At 45.3% G+C, this 22,503-nt stretch overlaps 3 protein-coding genes across 3 annotated transcripts in view; 1 reads left to right on the forward strand and 2 right to left on the reverse strand.

Moving 5' to 3' along the window:
• The window catches only part of T265_12990 (hypothetical protein), a gene marked incomplete at both ends in the record, with an annotated part of 28,489 nt that extends 23,422 nt beyond the window's left edge, over nt 1-5,067 (reverse strand). Inside the window, 3 exons of the mRNA XM_009166664.1 lie at nt 4,056-4,230; nt 4,268-4,533; nt 4,900-5,067. Of these exons, the coding sequence (XP_009164928.1) occupies nt 4,056-4,230; nt 4,268-4,533; nt 4,900-5,067 (609 nt within the window). The remainder of the gene's footprint in view (nt 1-4,055; nt 4,231-4,267; nt 4,534-4,899) is intronic.
• A 6,398-nt stretch (nt 5,068-11,465) lies between these two features.
• T265_02373 (hypothetical protein) lies at nt 11,466-21,817 on the forward strand (the record flags this gene model as incomplete). Its single annotated transcript, XM_009166606.1, has 3 exons — nt 11,466-11,560; nt 11,984-12,158; nt 21,542-21,817. 3 exons carry the CDS (start codon nt 11,466-11,468, stop codon nt 21,815-21,817), a joined length of 546 nt encoding a protein of 181 aa, XP_009164870.1.
• T265_12991 (hypothetical protein) overlaps nt 21,125-22,503 on the reverse strand; it is a gene marked incomplete at both ends in the record, with an annotated part of 33,941 nt that continues 32,562 nt past the window's right edge. The window contains one exon of the mRNA XM_009166665.1: nt 21,125-21,180. Coding sequence (XP_009164929.1) covers nt 21,125-21,180 — 56 coding nt within the window. The remainder of the gene's footprint in view (nt 21,181-22,503) is intronic.

Below are 22,503 nucleotides of genomic sequence, written 5' to 3' on the forward strand. Positions count from 1 at the left end.
ATAAATTGATGATTTCATCTTCATCTTTGAGAAAAGAGGGTGGAAGTCTGTCAGGACAAGCAGCTCGGTGACGCATGAGCACTGATGATTCCAAATTTACTTCTCACGGTTGTATTGCGGGACTGCAATCCGGCCGAGGAACTGCAGGAGGCCAACTGAAATGCTGTTAGAATTGTCCAAACCAATCATTCAGGAGATAGGCGATCTGTTCTCATCAGTTACTGCTTTGTTCACTGGAACTCTCTTTGGACCTGTTGAAGCTAACAGCTGGAAAAGTTTGTATACATTTCTCGAGATTCTCGTCTCATCCATCTGCTCAGCTTTTTCACCATATGCCTGACAGTTTGCCGATCGGTATTGTGTTTTAGCTTATAGCTAATGGTGATGCGGTCCATTTGCGTTACGAGTTGGTTCACATGAGGGCGGGCACCTTGCAATCAAGCGGCTCTGGTTGTTTCGGAAATTAGTACTGCACAGAAACCGTTTGTGGTCAGCACATAACTGTAGTAGGCACTTGTCGTTCCCGGTGCGTCCCGACTACCCAACTGAGGCTTATCAGCGCTAAGCCCACCTACAAGCGCATTCATACCCCCAGTAACCACAATATCTGAGCTCACAGCCTACCGTAGCGAAATGCGCTCAGAGGGTCGTGAACTGTGTAGAGTCACGGTATGCTGAAGCGTAAACAAATACAATAAAAAGACCGGTTGTCAGCGGCGTCTATAAGATACTTCCAAAGACGCTACCAAATAAACCGAATAGAAACGACCATCACCGGACAAGCAATTAATCAGAGACCCTCCAGCTTGGTGGTTTAGATCAATGTCAACCAAAGAACCAGCCGCAACAGCTTTTCGATCACCAAAGGTGCAAAACCACGTCCAAGTGGAAACCGACAGAGGTCAGCTGGATAAACTTACTTGGATTTTGAATCCTTGCTTCAGGTGCACGGCACAAAGTAGTAAACAGCTAGCACAACGTGCATACTAGAACACCGTGTTCTTCGGCTTGTTTCAGAATGAGAACGTTAAACACTTCCGGATGAACTGGGCGTCGGCGTTTTAACGCTTGGAAGTGTCTGGCCGCGGCGAATAACTCAACAGCAGATGCTTTAGCTGGCTACATTGCTCAGCGAACGGATCTGTCAGTTTCAAGGAATGAACCCACGAAGACATCATTGGCAACGAAGTTGAGGAAGAATGAGTGGAGAAGGGGTCAGCAGTAGAGTGGTTCCTCTTATCCGGCAAGTCGGCCAATTTGATGGCACCATGGACGGCCGATGTGGCATGAGACTATTTTTAAGTGCGTAGTTCAAGGTTGTACGTGGGCTGGAATACTGTCGGGGCACCCAGACCTAGACGGGAAGACCAGTAGATTCCCCAACCGAAGCAGATATCTCAAAAGCCTAGCCGCAAGACAGCGGTGGTTGGTATAAGGCCGTCAGAGCGACGCACATTTTCCAGCAACAAGCCACGTGTTTCGACCCCCAACTTGGAAGACCAGAAGGCTTTGGTAGTCACACCTCTACCCATTGCCCAGCATGGAATGAGATCCTGGGAGTGTCACACGGACACAACCCTGTACAGGCGCATACATCGCTACGCCGCGGTAACGTCCAGTCTTCTAATGACATCCATAAAAGATTTCGTGATGATTTAATGTGAATGAGTGGCGGGTTGGGTGAAACACACACGTAATTGCCGATTAGATTATCATCAGATTTTGGCTTGTGGGAGACAAAGTCACCGAGCCAAGAGCTATCCTAAATGAATAAGACCCCATGCGCGCACGAAGCGGTTGTTGTTCTGAGGCAAAGACTGAGGCATCGAAGATAGTAAGATGGAGTAGCAGTTTTTAGTACCCTAAAGCTACTGCCAGTGAAAACTTGATCAAGAAGAAAGAAAAGAAAAGAAAGCGTTCAGCTGTAGCACCCTTCCGGTGCCTAGCTGCCATGCCACCCGAAGGGAGCACGAGAGCTGGGATACTGCCAGGTTGCCCAAGCCCAGAAAGGGGAAGTCGAGTGGCGGAGGTCGGATTCGAACCACGGACCTTCAGGTTAGTAAACTCGCGCACTAACCACTTCGGCCATCTCGCCCCCTTGATCAAACTCCGTCACCTACCTTGTGGTCAAATAGACGATTGTTTTGAATATGGATCCGATACCATGTGATGAAAATGGGTGTAGCGGAAATCGCCTCACACTGAGTAGCAGAGCGGACGAGTAAGACTATGGACTTGTATTACCTTCTCATGATATTGCTCCACCCCCATTCCAATGTCTACACACAACCGGTGTTATGTCGTGCCCTAAAACGCGATTGTGCACATTGCTTTTCGGATGTTTGTGTTCGTCTTTGGATCCAAGTTGGCCGCTAGTGTTGGCTTACTGTTTGTTAACTTAGCTGTGCGGTGATCCAGAGGTCAGTTGGTTTCTGTTGCAGTCCCCACGAATCATATTGGCTTAATGCTTTTTGCAGCTGGTTTATACGCTGCCGTCATGTCTGATCCAAAGTATATTACGGGTTGGGCGGAACACACACGTAATTACCGATTAGATTATCATCAGACCTTGGCTTGTGGGAGACAAAGTCACCGAGCCAAGAGCTATCCTAAATGAATAAGACCCCATGCGCGCACGAAGCGGTTGTTGTTCTGAGGCAAAGACTGAGGCATCGAAGATAGTAAGATGGAGTAGCAGTTTTTAGTACCCTAAAGCTACTGCCAGTGAAAACTTGATCAAGAAGAAAGAAAAGAAAAGAAAGCGTTCAGCTGTAGCACCCTTCCGGTGCCTAGCTGCCATGCCACCCGAAGGGAGCACGAGAGCTGGGATACTGCCAGGTTGCCCAAGCCCAGAAAGGGGAAGTCGAGTGGCGGAGGTCGGATTCGAACCACGGACCTTCAGGTTAGTAAACTCGCGCACTAACCACTTCGGCCATCTCGCCCCCTTGATCAAACTCCGTCACCTACCTTGTGGTCAAATAGACGATTGTTTTGAATATGGATCCGATACCATGTGATGAAAATGGGTGTAGCGGAAATCGCCTCACACTGAGTAGCAGAGCGGACGAGTAAGACTATGGACTTGTATTACCTTCTCATGATATTGCTCCACCCCCATTCCAATGTCTACACACAACCGGTGTTATGTCGTGCCCTAAAACGCGATTGTGCACATTGCTCTTCGGATGTTTGTGTTCGCCTTTGGATCCAAGTTGGCCACTAGTGTTGGCTTACTGTTTGTTAATTTAGCCGTGCGGTGATCCAGAGGTCAGTTGTTTTCTGTTGCAGTCCCCACGAATCACATTATTGGCCTAATGCTTTTTGCAGCTGGTTTATACGCTGCCGTCATGTCTGATCCAAAGTATATTAGTCTGCGCTGTTCGCAACTGCAACTTCCCCGGTCTTCCTAATCAAACCAGTAATTCCGCGAGATGAGAGTCCGATCAATCCTGAGAAGCAGCCCACATAATTTGGATTAAGTTGGTGAGTACAACGCGCTTCGTCACACGCGCCCCGATATTTAGTTTTCACTGTTTGATAAGGTTAATCTGGGGAAGTACAGGGAGCGGCATGGCAAGTCAAGGCTTCAATAAATCACTTCAGTTCGTGTAACGAAGGGATACACTGCTGGGGGGCTTGCTGTTTTCATAAAACTCTGTAGGTTGTCGGCGATGTTCGGGTGTTTCAAAGAGGTGCCAGCCTAGAGGGCCTGTCGCTGCGGTTGGAACTGACGCCGCTGAACACAAGCAGTGTAAAAATTTGAGCGGGAATTGTCCAAAAATGGATGACCATAGGACAATGTAGCTAAGCTCGATAAAGTTCGGTGGTTAAAGCGCGAACTTACTGCCCACCGCTGTCAAACGGTTACGGCGACTCACCGGTATCTTAGCCTTTTCGCTTCCATCTGGTGGCATGGCAGCTAAGCACCGAAAAGGATATCAAAATTGAACAATTTCGAGATGCAGCATGTCCACAATAGCCCCACCCAACCAAAAATACATCCCGAGGATCCCAGAAGGCAGCATAAATAGGAAATGCGCACCACTTGACCTCACCTGTGTGTTAGCAAGCCTGGCCCGAGCTTCCGATAACATTTCCAACTCGTCTTCGTCCATATCGATAGGATCAGGCCTGGCTGGCTTTGTTTCTGGATTTGGATCAATTTCACCAGGACGCAGCCGCTTGGGATCTTCTTCTGCAGATAATCCTTCTCTATTCTGGGCTTTATCTCTGCAAGCGAATCACATTAAGACTTGTCTATACTTACAGGAGATATTCGTAACGCTCTAAGCACTGGTTAGCTGTTCTTCCGACAATCGGTGCAATCGTACGCCACTGGGTAGGCATTAATTTTGCGAGATGAAGCAACTTTTCGTCCTCCTCGCGACTCCATTCAGTTTTTTTGACACTAGGATCAAGCCATTCATACCATCTCGCCTTGCACTGCTTTGCAGCTTTCCGATGAAGAAGTGAAGCGATTCGGGCCCACTGGTTTTTCCCATATTTCATAACAGCTGCTTTGAGGATTTCATCCTAGAGAGTAAACCATGAAACCAACAGAATATACCTCTGTGTTCCGCCAAACTCCACCCTTTATGTTTATTCGCGGCATATTGAGGACGATGAAAGCACCACCAGTTCGCGCGCGCGCGCTCCGAGGGTCAGCGAAGCGAGGTTTTAGTTGGATTAAACACATTCAGTGAAACTGTTCAGTATTTGACCGCTTTTTCACATATCCCTTGGGGCGCATCACTTCATAGTGGCTGACGGCAGCGTTGGAGATATTCAGTTTAGCAGAGGTGGCGGACGATCACCATGGATTATGCAGAATAATTAGGAGTCGAACTGGAGATTTACTGAGCGATGTTATTGGTCGGTAGTTCCTATACACCGATTCACGGATTGATACACAGGGTCGAGGCTATTATCCAGGATTCCCGGGTCGCTTTTGTTCTTGTCGGTCAGTGGCTGTCGTTCACCTGAAAGGCACAAGTGAAAAAAGGGTGTAGCACTGCTCTTTATGTTCTCAGCGCGGGGCAGTATGCTCGCCAGCGCGAGGATTCGCATAAATAAATGTCTAATAGTGCTTTAAATTGGGTTCGAGAAGGAGCGTGTACAACCGTCGGAGGAAGGTCATTCCACGCAGCTACTACCCGAAATGAAAAAAAGTTTTGTCTAATGAATGTGTGTGCCCTGAGCTTGAAAATTTTCTTACTATGTCCTCGCCGGGTGTTTGCTGGGTCAACGGTAAAAAACCTGTTTGCCAAGCTTTGTTCAAAGATGGCGTAAGTAAGAATTAGGTCCCATCGGAGGCGACGGTACTCCAGGGAAAAGAGATCAAGAATCGCGAGACGCGTTTCGTAGTCCACGGATTTGAGGCCGGCAACCATTCTTGTAGCGGCCCGCCGGACACGCTCAATGAGGGTGAGGTCTTTCGTGCGTCCTGAGTAAACAACGTGGTTGGCGTACTCCAGGAGCGGTCTGACGTAGGCCCCATAGAGTATTTGGAAGTCCATGCGAGTAATACGTGAGAAAGTGCATCGGATCATCCGTAAAATGGCGAATGCATTTTGGGCCGATTTCTCATGCGGCAGTGAGAAGGAAAAGTTTGAGGAGACCCAGATGCCCAAATTCTTTTTGGCATCTATCTTCATGATGTCTTCTGGTCCTTTCTCACCATCTATAACAGAGCCATCCGTTGAGTCTCCTCCAAACGACATATGGACGCACTTATCTTCATTCAGAGGAAGGTGCCAGTCCAGCGACAACTGCTTGGAAGCGTCTACATCCGTTTTGGGGGCAATGGTATTGGAACTCCAGGATTTCAAGTCGTCCGCAAAAAGTAGACATGGATTTGCAAGAACATCTGGGAGGTCGTTGACGTAGATCCGAAATTGCACTTGTCCCGGGATGGAGTCTTGAGGAACTCCAATGGAGATCGGCGCTGGAGAAGAGTAGGTCAAGCCTATTTTCACTCGGAATGATCCGTCTTATAGGAACGCCTTGATTTGGCGAGGGATTTTCCCTTGAATCCCGTAAGAATCGAGTTTGTGGAGTCAACATAATTTCGTTCTAGAGCTGAAGAATTCCCTGAACTTGCGGCTGGCTGGCCGAAGACTTGAAACTGTCTGAAGATAACACAAGATTCTCCTTGGATGCCGTTATATCAAGGCGCTGTGCCCCACCAGCCGACAGAATGATTGAAAGCCGATAAAACGGATCTGCTCGGAGAACCTTTTGAAAAAAACCCTCTAAACATAGATATAACTCTTAAGATATCATCTTGAAGGACTCGGAAAGACGTCTTTTCATGTCTCTTCAACAAACTCCACGGCTTCACGACTTCAGCAGTCAGCTAGCTTTGAACAGTCTAGAGAGGAATCTCGAGAGAGAAGATAGATTTTCTTTTCTAAAACTGGGCATTTCTAACGTGAAGATCTTGGTTCACAGCCACTTCATTTTTAGATCCTCACTGGTAATATTATTATTACATGCGGCCCTACCCATTTAATTGTCCTATCTGACGTCATTCCTTCGTCTTCTTGTGATGTAGTGCACTGTAAACTCCCGCTGCATGGGACCCATTCTGTCCTGAGCGTATCCCTTGAGCTAAACGGGAGATAACCAGTTTCCTATTTATACTCCTAAGCAAATCTCCTCCAGGTCCCACTTCACACATCCCTTCCTGGTGGGTGGTTTTACCGTCAAATGTCTTCCTGGATGGAAAATCAGTGCACCAAGTGCATATTTTGCATTGGCGCTGACAGAATTCGTTCAACACACCACTGAGTCTCAACATATCGCCGCCCATTGGATACCGTGCAGGCCAAATACAATCTACGCTGCATTTGGTCATCACCAACGAGAGACATTTCGCTGATCAAGCGTCATCAGAAGCCTCACTGGAACATGGTGATCACCGAGTGGTAATGTTTAGTTTTATCTGCCACTGGGCCAATGCGAGGAGAATCAAATTGGCGCTGACAGAATTCGTTCAACACACCACTGAGTCTCAACATATCGCCGCCCATTGGATACCGTGCAGGCCAAATACAATCTACGCTGCATTTGGTCATCACCAACGAGAGACATTTCGCTGATCAAGCGTCATCAGAAGCCTCACTGGAACATGGTGATCACCGAGTGGTAATGTTTAGTTTCATCTGCCACTGGGCCAATGAGACGGAAAATCAAACGTGGATTGAAACTCCTGTCGTTCAGACCTCTCAAAAGGGCGTAACGTACTTTACCGACTTAAACTTTGAACAGCTTCAGTGCAGGAAAAATGCAGGACCATTAATGAAATTACTCACGAAGCTGATGCATTCAAGCAAACCAGAAGCTATAAAAATTATTTGGTTAATCTGAGGACGATATACCAACTATTCTTTCAAAAGGATATTGCAAGAACCCTAAACGATTGGGTGGCATTTCGTACGGAACCGCTGTGCATCAATAATCCGCTAATGGAAGATATAAAACCGGGTCGCAATGTCAAGCATTGCGCGAACAGAAATAAAATATTATTTACATAAGTGAAGCGTACCGAAAAAATGTCAGACTCCACCCCTTGTGGGGAAAAAACAGAGGACCCACGAGTGCGGCACAAGTTTCACCTGAAGCCTATAGAGAATACTTTGCAGGCCTGTATCCTGCATCAGTAATTTTCTCACGTATATTATTCGCATTACGAAACACAAATGGCCTCTAAGTTATTTTGTCTTTTTAAGAGACGATGTACAAAGCAAACAAGTTTAGTGCACCGGGGCCAGAGGATGTCCATTCTAGTAAATTGAAGGCGCATATTAGCACAACATTCCTACCTGGCGCTCCATCAGCTGCCAAACGAAGTCCACCTTCCCTCCGTCTGCATTGAAATTAATATTACATTAACCTACAAAACCGCTGACCGCTTATATTTACGCAATTACAGATTTACGAGCCTCACTAACATACTGTCTAAGGTGGTAAAGATCGTTCTAATATCCTCACAGCAGCGACGATTCACCTCCCATCGTTCTCAGCGTGACGAGCATGCCCATATTTATGGACAGCTTTACACAATCGAAGGATGAATGAATCATATGGTGTTACGCTTTCCGAATTCTCGAATCGAACAACACCCGCGCGACCTGTTGCTGCACGAGCACAAAATTTATGGGATTCGAACGACCATACGACAGTAAGTTAGGGCGTTCCTTTTAAAATATTTTGAGTAAAAACTGGCTCTACCCACCCTTTTTCGGCACCGGTCTCCATTGGAGTTCATTGAGGCTCAGTTTTGGACCATTCCTCGCTCTGATGTACATCATACCTCATCAAGTTCTGCGTTCAATTCCGCATATGCTTTTTGGACTACTTGAAATTTGAAGCTAGGGCGTTAATGCCCTCCAAATGGTTGTAGGCGCTGCAAATCAGCGGCAACCGTACAGGCAAACATGAAAGATCGGTGGAAAAGGCCCACACTCTTCCTTGAAAGAGTTGGCGCACCTTCCCCATTATAACTGCATGGATTTCCAGTTACCTATGGAGCCGACGTGGGACCGACTTTGGAATATGCCAGCTAATCTGCCCGATCGACACGCAGGAATGACGTAATCTCCATTCAGCGTGTCCAACAAACCGATATGAAAATATTTGCCTGGCCTCAAATCGGTTGTTTGTGAAACACGTCGTGGGGCGCGACGCTCCACCTATTTTTACCGTAGTGTCAGTGCCTTTCAGGCAAGCTAATAATCACTTCTGCTTGTTTTGGTGACAAACTTGCACTATCTGGTGATAATGCACAGGGTGGAAACATTGTCTCAGCCTATTTACGTATGGAAGGGTAACTGAGATGCAACTGAGCTTCCAGCGCCGTAAAATGCCATTGTTTCATTCTTCCTCATGCTCGGGTGCGTGCATGCCGGACAAAATTCTGGGGTCACATGAATATTTTTTGGCAGTTTGCCATGTTGCTGTGATTCGATCTAAATTATACACTGGTGCGTTTTTAAGTGTCGCCAAGTAATTATTTTGATAAATATGGGATGCAGCGACAAATTCTTTATTGCGACATGCATGACTGTTAGTGTGTAGTACAACGAAGGCCGAATAATGATGCCACCAACCCGGGAAACTTGGCTATTTCCATGGCAAAGTCCGTCTGGTAAAAAGAAGCAATTCCAGTGATGTAGAACGTTAGGAATTTAGAAATAGACAGTCGTTTTCTACACAGAGCTGCTAATCCCCTGAACCCGAAAAGCAAACGCGACGTATCATGGGAAGCTCAATTTAGTGGCGCGCGAAATCGCGAGCCGAAAATCAGGAAGTCACGAGATGTATCTACAAAATAAAGTACTACGCTACAAAACGCGTATATGAAAGTGACACAAACTCCAAATATTGAGAATTTTCGTCGTTCTGTCACACAAATTTGTGCAAGTCCAAAGAAGGCCGAACAAGAACGGCAGCGCGATGTAAATTACCGTAAAACGTGTCCGCACAGCACACGGTAACGCAAGTCGTCAAAAAGCGCATGTGAAAATTTCCTCACAATAGGTGGGACAGGTTAGGGGTCAAAAGTTTACAACGGATCGTGTGCGAATTTCAAATAAAAAAGGTGGACGCAGAAAACAGTGAATTCAAGCGTGAAAGGGTTTCACGGGCATTAAAAAGGTACAGACATCAAATGGTGAGCAGTGCAATCATGCGTGCGCCAAAATTTCATTGTCGACAGTGGGCGTGACTTGTAATTTTTGTGACTTCCAATATTTTGCGTCCTGCTGGCAGACCTTCGGTCTATTCTACAAGTACTCCGCAAGATTTCCGACCTCGTGGTCCAGATGGTTGTTTACTCGATTAAATACGATTTAGCGGAAAAACTGACAGGAGACATGGTCCTTTCCATACGAAACTGCCCCAAATGGACAGGTTGGATAAAGCTAGGACCTAATATGCTTCCGTGTATGTTGCGGGTCTGTGTGCTCATCAAAACGCTCGCATCTTCCTACAAGCATACCATAAGCTGTAAAAGAATTAATTTTTAGGCATCTATGTTGAAACAGGGACACCAGGAACGGTATTGTCACAGCAAACAAATTTGAACGTGACCTCGACACATTTTAACTAGCTTCATCCGGGCGCTGAACGCAAACATGGGATGCACAACGAAGTTGTTATACGGATAAACGCGTACTGTTGCAAATACTTCACAGTATACGTGAAATACGTATGTACATATACAGAAAGCATGAAGCAGACACTAGGTTTTTCCAACGCTGCTGTCATACCATTGGATCCATCGTGGAGTCCATTTTCATTTAACTGTCTGGAACAAATTTGGATTGCAGTTGTCTTTGGTATGCTTTTCGCATAACAAGGTGTTCAGAGATAGGGAGGAGCCAATACAATCAACATACCTAAACTCATCGAAAATTACCACTTAGAAACGAATAGTGGCAGCACAAAGCCACGGAAATCTTTCGTGCTACTCATTAGGCTTGAAACACACGCTGTGTAGCGTACAACGACCTACTTCTGCTGAGCTGAGATGACCTACATATGTATTGATGGTGACAATGATAATGATAATGTCTATCCCCAACTTGTGAGTGGCATGCCGTCTGGCATGATCATGCGTTTACGGTCAGAATGGGGCATGACTGAGGGATTTGCAGGTAGTGGTGACTGCGCAAAAAGGGGACGATGTCACAAACAGTGAAAGGTACTCGATTAAATAATAATGTTTCTTTTGCAACTTGTAGGGAACAATAGGCATGAGGTCCGAGTAATTCAGTGACTCAGATTATCCAATCACTTCAGTGATGTGGAGCATTTTGAGGTGAAGAGCGAAATTTTCAATTATCGGTGCGTTATTGTCCAAAGTGATGACTGATCGACAGCAGGCGCAATGAATGGAGGTACACATTCAAAGAGCTCAGGCTGGAGAAAATGTGTCATTTTTGTTAGATAACACAGACACCCCATGGCAGCAGTTGGTGATTCAGCCAAAGGTTAACAATCTGCAGCCCACGGAGGTTGAAGGTGCGTTGAGCCAAGTTCACGCACTTGGATTTCCACACAAGCTCTGCAAACATAGCAGTTCACACATCAGAATGGCGAGAAGAAACAACCTGCACTCATTTAGCTTTAAAAGCTGCATACTATTAGCTACGATGAAGATGGAAAGTTAAGTTGTGGATTAATGAAGGAAAGCGGAAATGGGATCAACGACGTGTGCTTTACCACTGAAGTACACACGGTTCGAAGATGCACACATGTGGGTAAACAATGGGTTGTAAAAGTAATTTGAAGCAACAGTGGATAGAGACAGGATTTCTCAGCATTTGCATGCTTTGAATTAATATTCTCATTACTGCTGTAAATGAAGTGACCTGTCTGCCCTCAGGACACTAAGTGCGTGGCGTATGGGTAAGGTTGACTGTGGACTTCTTTGCTTTAGGTGGCGGTTCATGAAAACAATAATGGCTTTAAACCAAGGTTCTTGGCTCGGGGAGAAACCATATGACGACGGTGGTCAGCGCAATGCCGGTGGAGAATTGCAATTTTTTGAGTGTAGGTAGGTTGCGTGACCCATTGGAACATCGTAGAATATCTGTCTGCACTGCGGTTTTTGTAATTACCTGCGTAGTTATTTATTTTTCAAGCTGTGCATAAATCCATGCTAAGCCATCAACAGTCTGTGCAGCGGCGTCACATTCGAAATGTGGCGCAAAAGGTGCAAATAATGATCCTCTGTAGGATTATTTGACTTGTATTCATCTGCATGAGATAAACGGTGGAACTCGCGTTTTTGTAATATAAAATATTTCTTTCTAGCGTGTTCCAGGTTACCGAAGATAAGTTCCATTTTAAAGCACCTTAATTGCATGCGCTTCGAAACCCATGAAATATTAAACTTACATGGTCTATTTCAATATTCGACCTCTGCATAAATATTGATAAGTTACTGGAGGAGCACAAACTTTTGTTTGTCTTCCAGGTACTGTATGAGCTTATTTGTATCAGTAATCAAGCCACCAAGGTGGACCACGACCAAAACAAAAAGATGGGCAACAAATGCACAGTTAGTTCATAGGAAATGTGAAAGTGCAGAGAAGTCTGGTTCCGCATCCTCTGTACCACCACCAGCTACGCGGGTTCTTTTAGCTATGGGGGTAACTTCTGGAAGAAATGCTCCAAGGACGAATAAAACAGAAAAGTGTAGATGTATTCACGGGTCATGATGTGTAGCACCGAAGGAAGCACTTTGAGGTTTTCGAGCACCAGACACCCGCTGCCCAGTTTATTGAATACGGGAGGAATGTCATCGTCATGGTTTTGGTTTTTCTGTGCTTTTTGATGCCACCACACAGAAGAATCTGCATGTGCGCACTTTATGATGCATATTGATGGTTCTCAAGTTTCTGACTACTGTTATATGGTCAGAAGACCCTCTTGTTGAACCGTCACGATGATTCGGTTACCTCGTCACAATCTGCACCCGGAAAACATGCATTACTTAACGAAGTCGTGGGGACCGCAGTTGCATGTACATAAAAGTGAAAAGAGCAATACTGCAGCCCGTGGGACCTCAGTGATTTCCAACGTTGATTACGATTTAAGGCAGCATGGTGCAGGGGTGCTCGAAGAACTTGTGAATATTCTATGAGTGGGACCATTAAAGCCGAAAGGGAAATCGGATCCGCATGTGAAGAACGGTTTTACATACCAGATTCAGGCCAAAACTGGCGAACACCATAAAGGTTAAACGTACCTAATGAACAAAACCCACTGACAACGGACATGCCCTATTTTGCTTGAGTCTGTACAGGACGATCTGGAGTTACCACAATGCGCCATGGCCTGAAAACGTTCGATAAATCCCCTCTTTTGCCAGCTAGTTACATAGAGTTATTAGCAAGTGCTCACTTAGCTTAAGAAATTCAGGCGGGTTAGGAGCAAGTGCCATTCGAAGGTAACATCAACAAAATTAATGACGGGACATTCGCCAGTAGGTTGCTAGGTATTGATTCTTTTCCTCTAACTTTGTTTTACAAAGCATGATTTCCCGTTTATTTGTTTCCGTTTCGCGTCTTAAGCGACATTCTTCTTTTAATCTTTACGCTATCGGCATCTTGACCTTGCCAACGCGCGCCTAGCTCAAATAAACTGAATGGAGTTCGCAATCCTGTGTAGCATGCGGCTCATCCACAAGCCAGCATTCTGATTGGCTACCTGTGCACAAGCCAAGAAAAGCGAGTAAGATGGTTAAGGCAAATAAAATAAGCATAGATGGACTGTCAATGCAAGCAAGAAAATAGCGTGAAACCATTTAAATTTATTCCAGGAAACCTCCGCATGCCCGCATGAAATATGTATAATTTGACGTACCTTTAGATTCCCTCCATCGATCTGCCTCTCTTCACACAACCTGCTCCTGTCTTCCCACATCACTTAATTCAATAAAAGCTTGGCAGGAACTTGGCATTCGTGTTCTCGAAAATCTCAGTTCAAACGTAACTATAATCTAGGATATGTATACATATTCAAAATCCTTCGCTCGGAATATTAAGTTCCTTTCAACCCAGTTAACCGTATTTATGCTGTACATGGCTGTCTACAAAGGCTGTAGTGCTCTTAGAAGAAACGTACTGACGAGAAATGTCGGAAAGAAGTCGGGGAACGCCGCCCAGAGTTTAATCGCAAACCAGCAGGTACCTTTGCAGAAGCTTATCCCACTTGAACATCGGGCCAAGAGCGGCCATTGGCGCAAAGCTTTGGCAAGCAGCCAGGGCTCGTATGGAGTAGTCGTATATCGTAGTATGGGTCACGTGACTCGAATCATTTGCTTAACCATAGGTTGCGCATGAATCGGCCTCCATCAACCACTGGCTGAATGAAATTTGAGTGAAGTTTGTGACAGAACTTTGAGCGCGACTGTTCGAACCTGCTCATTTCTACGGGCCCCAATTTGGAGTTTGCGCTTTCTAAATTGGTGTATATAAGCCAGTGTGATCCCTCGATTTGAGTTTTGCACGAATTTTTTATTTTGCCATTATACTCATGATACTGCGTCGGTTAATGAGCATTTATTTGAACGATTTGACTTCTCTAGTTTTGCGCGCAACTTAACGTGTTTCAAAAGCTTGTTGGAAATAGTCATTACTGGTTACTTCAAAACAGACCTATATCCGTCCAATCTACAGTCTGGGGCCACGCATAATTCACAAGTTCTTGCTGTACTGTAGCGGAAGAAACACTCAGCATAATCATTGGCCGACATTTCTGTGAAAAATTCTTGACGTTAACTAATATGGCACTTTCGTCAGTCATTCATGGGGAGTATTCCAGGGACATTGTGGAGTCTCGAGTTTTGCTTTATCGGCAAGTGCTATTCATATGCGCAGCGGTGGGGTCCGGTGAACCTGAAAGTTTGCGCAGTTGGACTAGAATAATTCTGTAAATATTTTCACATCCAAAAACAGAATCTGGCTGAGTAAATTTCGATCTACTTCTGGTGTTCCGCTTTGGAAACTGCCGGGATTGGTGGTAAAGGAAAGGTCAACACCAAAAATTTAATGTTGGAAAGCAAAGTGCTTTCGGAGATACCGACAGAAGAGGGACCGATAATGCGGCGCATATGCTGTTTTGGTCAACAAGCTTGTTTTTTAGGTCCGAATTCACCTGTGACACGAAAATCAAGGAACATCTCGGACAATTTAAATCAACTACGTGAAAGTACATCCCATTTCTTCCCTGGCAGTAGAACGATGGAAAGGTTGAGATAGCTATAACTGACGCCCTCGGTAGTGAATGGAACCACTGGAAAATCACTCGAACTTGGGGGAGGGGGTAAGCGATCTTTTCACTTTCGCTGCAATCAATACGAGCTGAAATTTCGAAATCAGGTAGGAATAAGCTTTGGGCCACTGGATACGATTATGGTGGGCGTGACAACAGAGAAGGACATCCTTGAAACCGCAAGAGGTTTGAGCAGAACGCCTCTGGTTACAGCGGCCTGCTTTTGATTGAAGCAGATGAAACATGCGAGCATGTAGATGATGCTGTTATGGAAAATTAGAGGCTTTTGTACTCGCTGCAAATAGTTCTGTGCTCCCGGCTGATGTGTAGCGCTAAGGAGGAAGAGACGGAATCTGAGAAGCGGGTGACGCAACAGTTGGTGCAGCCCTGAATGGCTTCGTCGTCCGCCATGTTAGCTCCAAAACTGAGTTGTGAAATAGTAAGCTTAGAATAGGAGAAACAAGCGCTAGTGGGAGTATGGACTTCTCCAAATGAACAAAAGCGGCCAAAGATCGACAGCGCGGGAAGGAGTCTTTCTCGCGGCAATAAGGGAACTTTCACATCTCCGAGTGACTTGCAGACATCTTAAACCGTTTGAGAGTTATCGACCGAAAGTAGCTTAATGATTTTGTGAGGAACGCAAGCCGTACGAAACAAGGGACTTAAGCTATTTTTTGAGTAAGTTGCTTGTGACACCAATGACTGCGAGCCAATAGGTATCTGTCTTCATAATTAACTAATATGAAGGGTCAAGAACTGCGCGGTATATGACAGCTATGTGGAATACATCTCGTTTGACAGTCTCAAACGTATTTGGAGCCTCGAAAGAAAACCGGAATAGTCCGAGTCCGTTTGAGGAGATAATTTGAAGGAGGAAGAAAGTTTGTACAGTCTGGAGTGAGATATCGCTGATGGCCGTGATCCTGTAAAACGGCGGAGGCCTTCAATAGGTTGTAAAACAGGGTATTCTGACAAGGCGTTAATTTTTTCATTCCGAGGCACGATTCCAGACACGCCGACACGATGTCCAATGTACTCAATGTCAGTTGGACATAAAATACATCTAAAAAGGATTAGACATAATTCCGGTGCAACGAGTGATCTGCCACCCCCTCGTTGGCATCCATGATTTCACCAGTCCGTGGAGGCGAGAAAATCCTAGACCATGTAGCTCCTTTTCGATGAGTCGTTTGGTAGTTAGGACGGTATTGTTCCGACGGAAGGACATGAGAAGAAATTTATGCAGGCCAAATAGTTTAGGGAACACCGGCTTCATATATAAGGATGGGGTGGTACGATTGAACTAAGCCAGTTTATGGAAAGTCCGTTTGGATAGATGTATCTGAAGAGGAATCATGCAGCTTTGGAATGAGTTATTAGTCAGCAACTGCGACAGCATCATGTTTCAGAAAATCCCTTAGTTGTTTCATGTGTGACAATTTCGGGAAGAGATGACAAAGAGCTGAAGGACAATCGGATGGCTTCTAGCGCAACACACACTGCAGCTCTTGTTTGGTGATCTTAAGTTTCTCAATTGGGAGCCCCTCGGTCTCGCCAACAAGGGCAGACCTTTATCAATAACCCGACGAACAGTGTTATTCCTAAGTTATATGCCTCGTTGATGTTTTTTAATAGCTAGAAGCTAAGAAGAAGGTGCAAACCGTTAGAATAAATTCAGGATTAGTCGGATGAACTGAAGTAGCTCGTTTGTGTACGACTAGCGTGGCTAAACCGTCTAAAGGTTTCCGCCCGCTAATACCAGACTGACAGAAAACAATGGATTCTCCACTTAAACGAGGACGATAATCCAAGAAAATTGGCGACGTAGATCATGGCGGAATCCTTCGATTATTTGCACGTATGCCCTACTTTGTTGTCAGGTGATTCTAGAGAATTTGCTTAAAGCCTACTAGAAGTAGATGTTGTACCTCGGTCATCGGAGCCGCTATAAATGGGAAAACCCAGAAAAGTGAATTTAATATGTGGGAGACGGCCAGCAACACTCTTCACAAATGCTTACTGTGCAGTCTGTTTCACACAGCAGATTTGCGTTGAACACAGGGGGACTACAGGACAAAATTTGCTGACACTCTTCACAAATGCCTACTGTGCAATCTGTTTCACACAGCAGATTTGCGTTGAACACAGGGGACTACAGGACAAGGTAAATTTGCTGGCTGCGCCATCAAAACGACTGTAGTGGTAAAGTGCTCAGAATGGTGACTGGCCAGACACCAGGATATAATACGCCCCTGTGGCAAGGAATTTAACGGATCAGATAATCTCCCAGGAATTAGAATAAGATGTGCCCTCAACTGCAACATGTCATTCTTAGGAATCCACTTGACTGTGCTCTGTGACCAGGTGGCCAGTTTCGATGAAGTGGCCTATCCGGCGAGTAGAAAAACACTCGTGAAATTCGTCAAGTGTTTCTGTAAGTGTATTTGGTGGGGAACCCAGTGACTCACCAGAAATGCTATTGTATCGGGACGGTACTCACTTATAAAGATCTTTTATAACATGGCATCAGTTATGTGGCTCCTATCAGCAGGGAAACGCACGTAACGGAGTAGCCGAGATGGAGTTTTGTTCCCCAGTTCCACATCAGACGATCGTTTTCAGAGTTTAACGACGTCAGATGAGTTTATGCATTCTGGCGAGGCAGGTTTTTGTGCAGCATGCGAGAATTACGCTAACTTTTGGGTTGGAATGTTGATGATACGACAATAAATCGTTTGGAAGTTGTGGCAACATAGAAGAACATGGTAGTTCGCCATGTCCATAAATCGAGAAATAGGTTTCATTTGGGTAGGCCAGACCCAAAGAGTTAGAATGACACCGGAATTTTGAAACGCTGAGATGCAGCGATTAAGTTTGAGTGAATCTGACAACCGTGAGCGATTTGCAAGTACTCATTATGGTTGAGTGATGCCAAATGAAACTGAAGAGTTCTGAGTAAAATAAGAAAAGTGGACTCATCAAATTAGTAGACTCTAACTGAAAAGTAAGCACAGTCGCAACTGAAAGGATGTTCAAAGGGGACCCTCTGGTATGCGGTCCAATCACACGAGAATTGCAATTCTTAAATTCTTAAATTTAAATATCCCTTTTGGGTTGGAATGTTGATGATACGACAATAAATCGTTTGGAAGTTGTGGCAACATAGAAGAACATGGTAGTTCGCCATGCCCCTAAATCAAGAAATAGGTTTCATTTGGGTAGGCCAGACCCAAAGAGTTGGAAGTTATATACTCCGATATTTAGAATGACACCGGAATTTTGAAACGCTGAGATGCAGCGATGAAGTTTGAGTGAATCTGACAACCGAGAGCGATTTGCAAGTACTCATGATGGTTGAGTGATGTCAAATGAAACTGAAGAGTTCTGAGTAAAATAAGAAAAATGGACTCATCAAATTAGTAGACTCTAAATGAAAAGTAAGCACAATCGCAACTGAAAGGATGTTCAAAGGGGACCCTCTGGTATGCGGTCCAATCACACGAGAATTGCAATTCTTAAATTCTTAAATTTAAATATCCGTCCGACCGAAACTGGCCAGCAGACTGGCATGGGTTAGAATAAGCGATATATCACCACACACACGATTCTTTGTTGCATTATTGGTTTTGTGGGGCTCATTCCTGCAGCGACAAAGATTATGCAGGTGAGTACGGTCAAAATTTAGGGATGATGGACTGAAGGAGGGCGGCTGCTCCGGTAGTGCCAGGAAGGACTGGCGATTGTAGACTGATCCATTCTTCCATTCCTTCTGGCAATTGCTGCTAGCCTGCAACTGGCTTCGAAGGCATAGGCAATGAGGATTTACCGAACTTTTGTGACCAGTTCAGACGGAGACCTGACACTTCTTTGCTGAACTCCCGGCCAGCGGGCACCTGAATTTATTACGGGCAACCTTAAGTCACCGGATTAACTGAAGTTCAATGATGGTAGACGAAAACAGCAGTTTTGTCACTCAAAGCGGACCACGAAATTCATCATTATTTGGAAGGCCCTATCAGACTTCAAAGCCCTTAGAGCCTTATATTTGTAACGTACTACTCATAAGGTTGCTGAAAATCCATCGACAGCCCACGACCGGTTTCGCCCTTCTTGGGGCTCATCAGGTAGGCGCAGTCCCCGGGTTTCCGTCAACCTTATGCTCTACTTGGAACCCAATTGCACGAAATTAGCAGATGAGTGTATATTCCCTCAGAGCCTTAGTTCGAACCTTGTTCTAAGGCGTTCGGACGGTAATATCCACCCACTATTGGGCAATGGCCGTGCACCTGAAATGCTTTCGTTGAGACACATCGAGAAAGTACGGAGCTAGAAATTAGCGGGAAGGTGCGCCTGATGGAATAAATTATACCCACTCTAGTGTGAGTAGTCAAGCGTCTGAATGGGATCACTCTCGGGTCTTCCGCTGTTTATTCCCCGGTTTTACTAAAACGCAGACGCAAACGCTCAGTGTAAGAGCGTCTCTTGCAGGCACTTGAGCAACACGATTGTAACGGGGTACCTACAGAGCTCAAGAAGATCGTTGTGAATTTACCGGGCAAGCGTTCTCTGAAGAGTGCGGGGGCTTTGTTGAATGCTGTTGCAACCGCATTCCCCTCTAGCATTTTGACATGCTTTTGAACAGTATATGACTCAGGGAATGAATTTACCGGGCAAGCGTTCTCTGAAGAGTGCGGGGGCTTTGTTGAATGCTGTTGCAACCGCATTCCCCTCTAGCATTTTGACATGCTTTTCAACAGTATATGACTCAGGGAACTGAAATCAAAAAAATTCTGGTTTGAAGAAATCAGACCAGACCTGCTGAAACCCCAACGTCAGGAACCGATGCAGAAGAGGAATTGGCCTGCTTTTCTTTCAGATTGATTGTTAAGTTGGATTCCCATCAAATACTAAAAGAATGATTCAACAAATATGGAATCAATTTTCAAAGCCAAACGGCTTCGAAATACTGTCGAATTAAAACAGCGCTGAAATGATGTTTGTACGTCAGGACATGTTCTACGGCGAACAACCCACAAGTCTTTGAGTTTACTGGACCACTCACAGGCCATCATACATTCTGAACCCGAGGATTCTCATAACTACTGGAACCAAAACACGTAGGCACCCTCCAAGAACGTAGCCACCTTGACTGCTGTCACATCAGCTCCTGGGAATTGGAATTGCGTCCACTGTGCTGACGTTCAGAAGACAGCTCAATCGAAATCTTTATCCCTTAGAATTGGCGTTGCCACTTTCGTCAACATCTCCCCAACGAACGTCTTTTACGACGGGACGAGATGTTTAAGCCTAAATGATTTCAGTTGCTGTTAATCGAATTCAACAATTCGTAGACTTTGGGGTTCGGACAAGCTAAGCCTAACTGAACGAACTTATTTCCAATTGATAGCGATCTTCCGAGATGCAGGATCAGGATAAGATATCGAATGCTATTCTTTGCCTACTGTGCTCACTTGCTGCAAAACTTAAAATGGAGAGCCTAGGGAAGTCACAACCATTCTGTCCAAAATTTCTTCAAGCAGACGAAGTCATTCCTAATCGCTCAACAGGTTATTCCGGAAAAAAGGCTCGGATAGTTTGGTCGCTTCACACCATCAGACATCGCGAAGAATACCAGTTCACACGCGAATTGTCAAACATGTACTAAGGCGAAGGGTCTGGTTAGCTGATAGGAGGGGCGATATGGCTCGGTGGCTAGGGCGGGAATTTATAGACCGGAAGGTCCGTGGTTCAAACTTAATCCCTGCATCTTGACTTCCCGTGTCTAGGCTTGGGCAATCTGGTAGTATCCCAGCCCTCATGCTTCTTTCAGGTAGCATAGTAGTTAGGCACCGAAAAGTTGCTACAACTGAACGTTTTTTAGCTGACGAAAGGCATGGAAGTAGGTCCACATTTATCCACAGTCAACAATAGCCACTGTGGGACTCCGATATCCGCATGTGAGCCACAAGAAATAACCGACGACTTCGACTTGATGGTTTTTCTGGCGAACCCGAATATCGTAAGTTAGAATTGAGCTCAAATACCCGACGTGACCTATCGGGAAACGTTAGGACGTACTCCGTAAACACGATTGTAGCGTCTCATTCTTGTTACTAGCCGACTCTAGCTACATTGTGTTTTCATATTCCTCAGTTGTGGTCTCCTCGGACCATAACAGTGACAAGGCGCAACCTGAAAGACTGCCCTCAGAACCTATGCCCTTTCGCGGTCAAACCGGAGGACAGTCGACCAACCCACATGAAAAAATGCAAAAACCACAAACTATAAATCAACTGTAATGTACAAAGCATAAAAATAAGTGTCACGTGTCCTCATCATCCTCTTTGAGGCCACCGAATACTGCAAGCGGCACAGGTTGTTTCTCCAGGTTCAGTTCTGATGGGTAAAAAACAACCGTGTGAAAGTGAATACAACGAATCGCGTATAGCGTAAGCTACACAGAAGGACAGTAAACACAGTCAGTATGCGCACAAATATTGACAACAATATGTACACGCCGTACTACGTATGGGACACACAAAGTCCGTGCTAACTGGCCATTCAATGTCAAGTTGCTGTAATTCGGATACGCGAAATCTCATTTGCTTCTCATTTACTACGAATGAATGATTGTTCTGCCCCCGTTCAGGAAACTCCTCCACATGAAACATGCTCAAAGAGTTGTGCAGGCACATATTGAACAACTTTATAAGTGCGGTTACGCGATTAATTTACTTACTTTACTTTACTTGAACAGTCCTGTCTCGGCACAAATCATTCGATTAGTCTGCACCAAACAGGGGACTTGAATTTCGCTCTTATGAGGGCTCATCAACAGTGCACATCCTTGAATGTGCCGGGATTTGAATTCCAGACATCAGACAAGCGAGACGAGCGTGCTGGAAGATACTTGATGAACACACACTGGACACCAGCCAACCACACCGCTCGGTTCAAGTACTTCCCCTCTTTGGCGTGGATGAATCGGAACAACTACGCCGGGGTAGGAGGACAGTCCAAACGAGAGCCATAGGAATTCCGGAAAGTGCCGAAAGTACCTACATCCAAGTGAGTAATGATGTGTTCAGCATCACACTCACAGATCCAGACGTTTGATCTCGTCAGAGCCATGTATCAACCGGTCTTGGTTGTGTACTAAGTGGAAATTCGCAGTGTGGGAACACCAACAAACACGACCTAATTCTGCTCAGTTGGGTGTGGAACTTGATTTTCACCAGAAGTTCACTTACCATTGGTGAGTTCGATTGATCTGGTGGTCGTGGGGTGTATTAGTCTCACTTGCTTGTAATTTTACTGGGTGTCTTGATCAAAGAGACCGTGTCCTAAGGATGCAAAGCTAACCAATGATTTCTCCCCTTTATCGGGTTTAATAACGTAAATTTAAGCGGGTTGACATGATAACTGCAGAACCCGATCTGACTCAATGAGACATTTGTGTGGTCTTCTAGAATCCGACTCTGGGGTATTCGGGTTTAAATAAAGCGAATAATTAAGGTAGCAAGGATTTATTTAACGACGAGACAGGACAACAGGTAGCCTGTTTCTTTACACCAGATGGATAAGAATCGTTGCTGCATAAGAAAGAGGCAACAAGGTATGGGGACAATCCGTCACGAAGAGAATGGACCTTACTGTACTGTGACGGTTTGCGCACCTCAGCAACCCATTAAGCTATACTGGAGGGTGTCCCCACGGAGT

The sequence above is a fragment of the Opisthorchis viverrini genome (genome assembly GCF_000715545.1).
Source record: "Opisthorchis viverrini unplaced genomic scaffold opera_v5_29, whole genome shotgun sequence".
NCBI classification, from domain to species: domain Eukaryota; kingdom Metazoa; phylum Platyhelminthes; class Trematoda; order Opisthorchiida; family Opisthorchiidae; genus Opisthorchis; species Opisthorchis viverrini.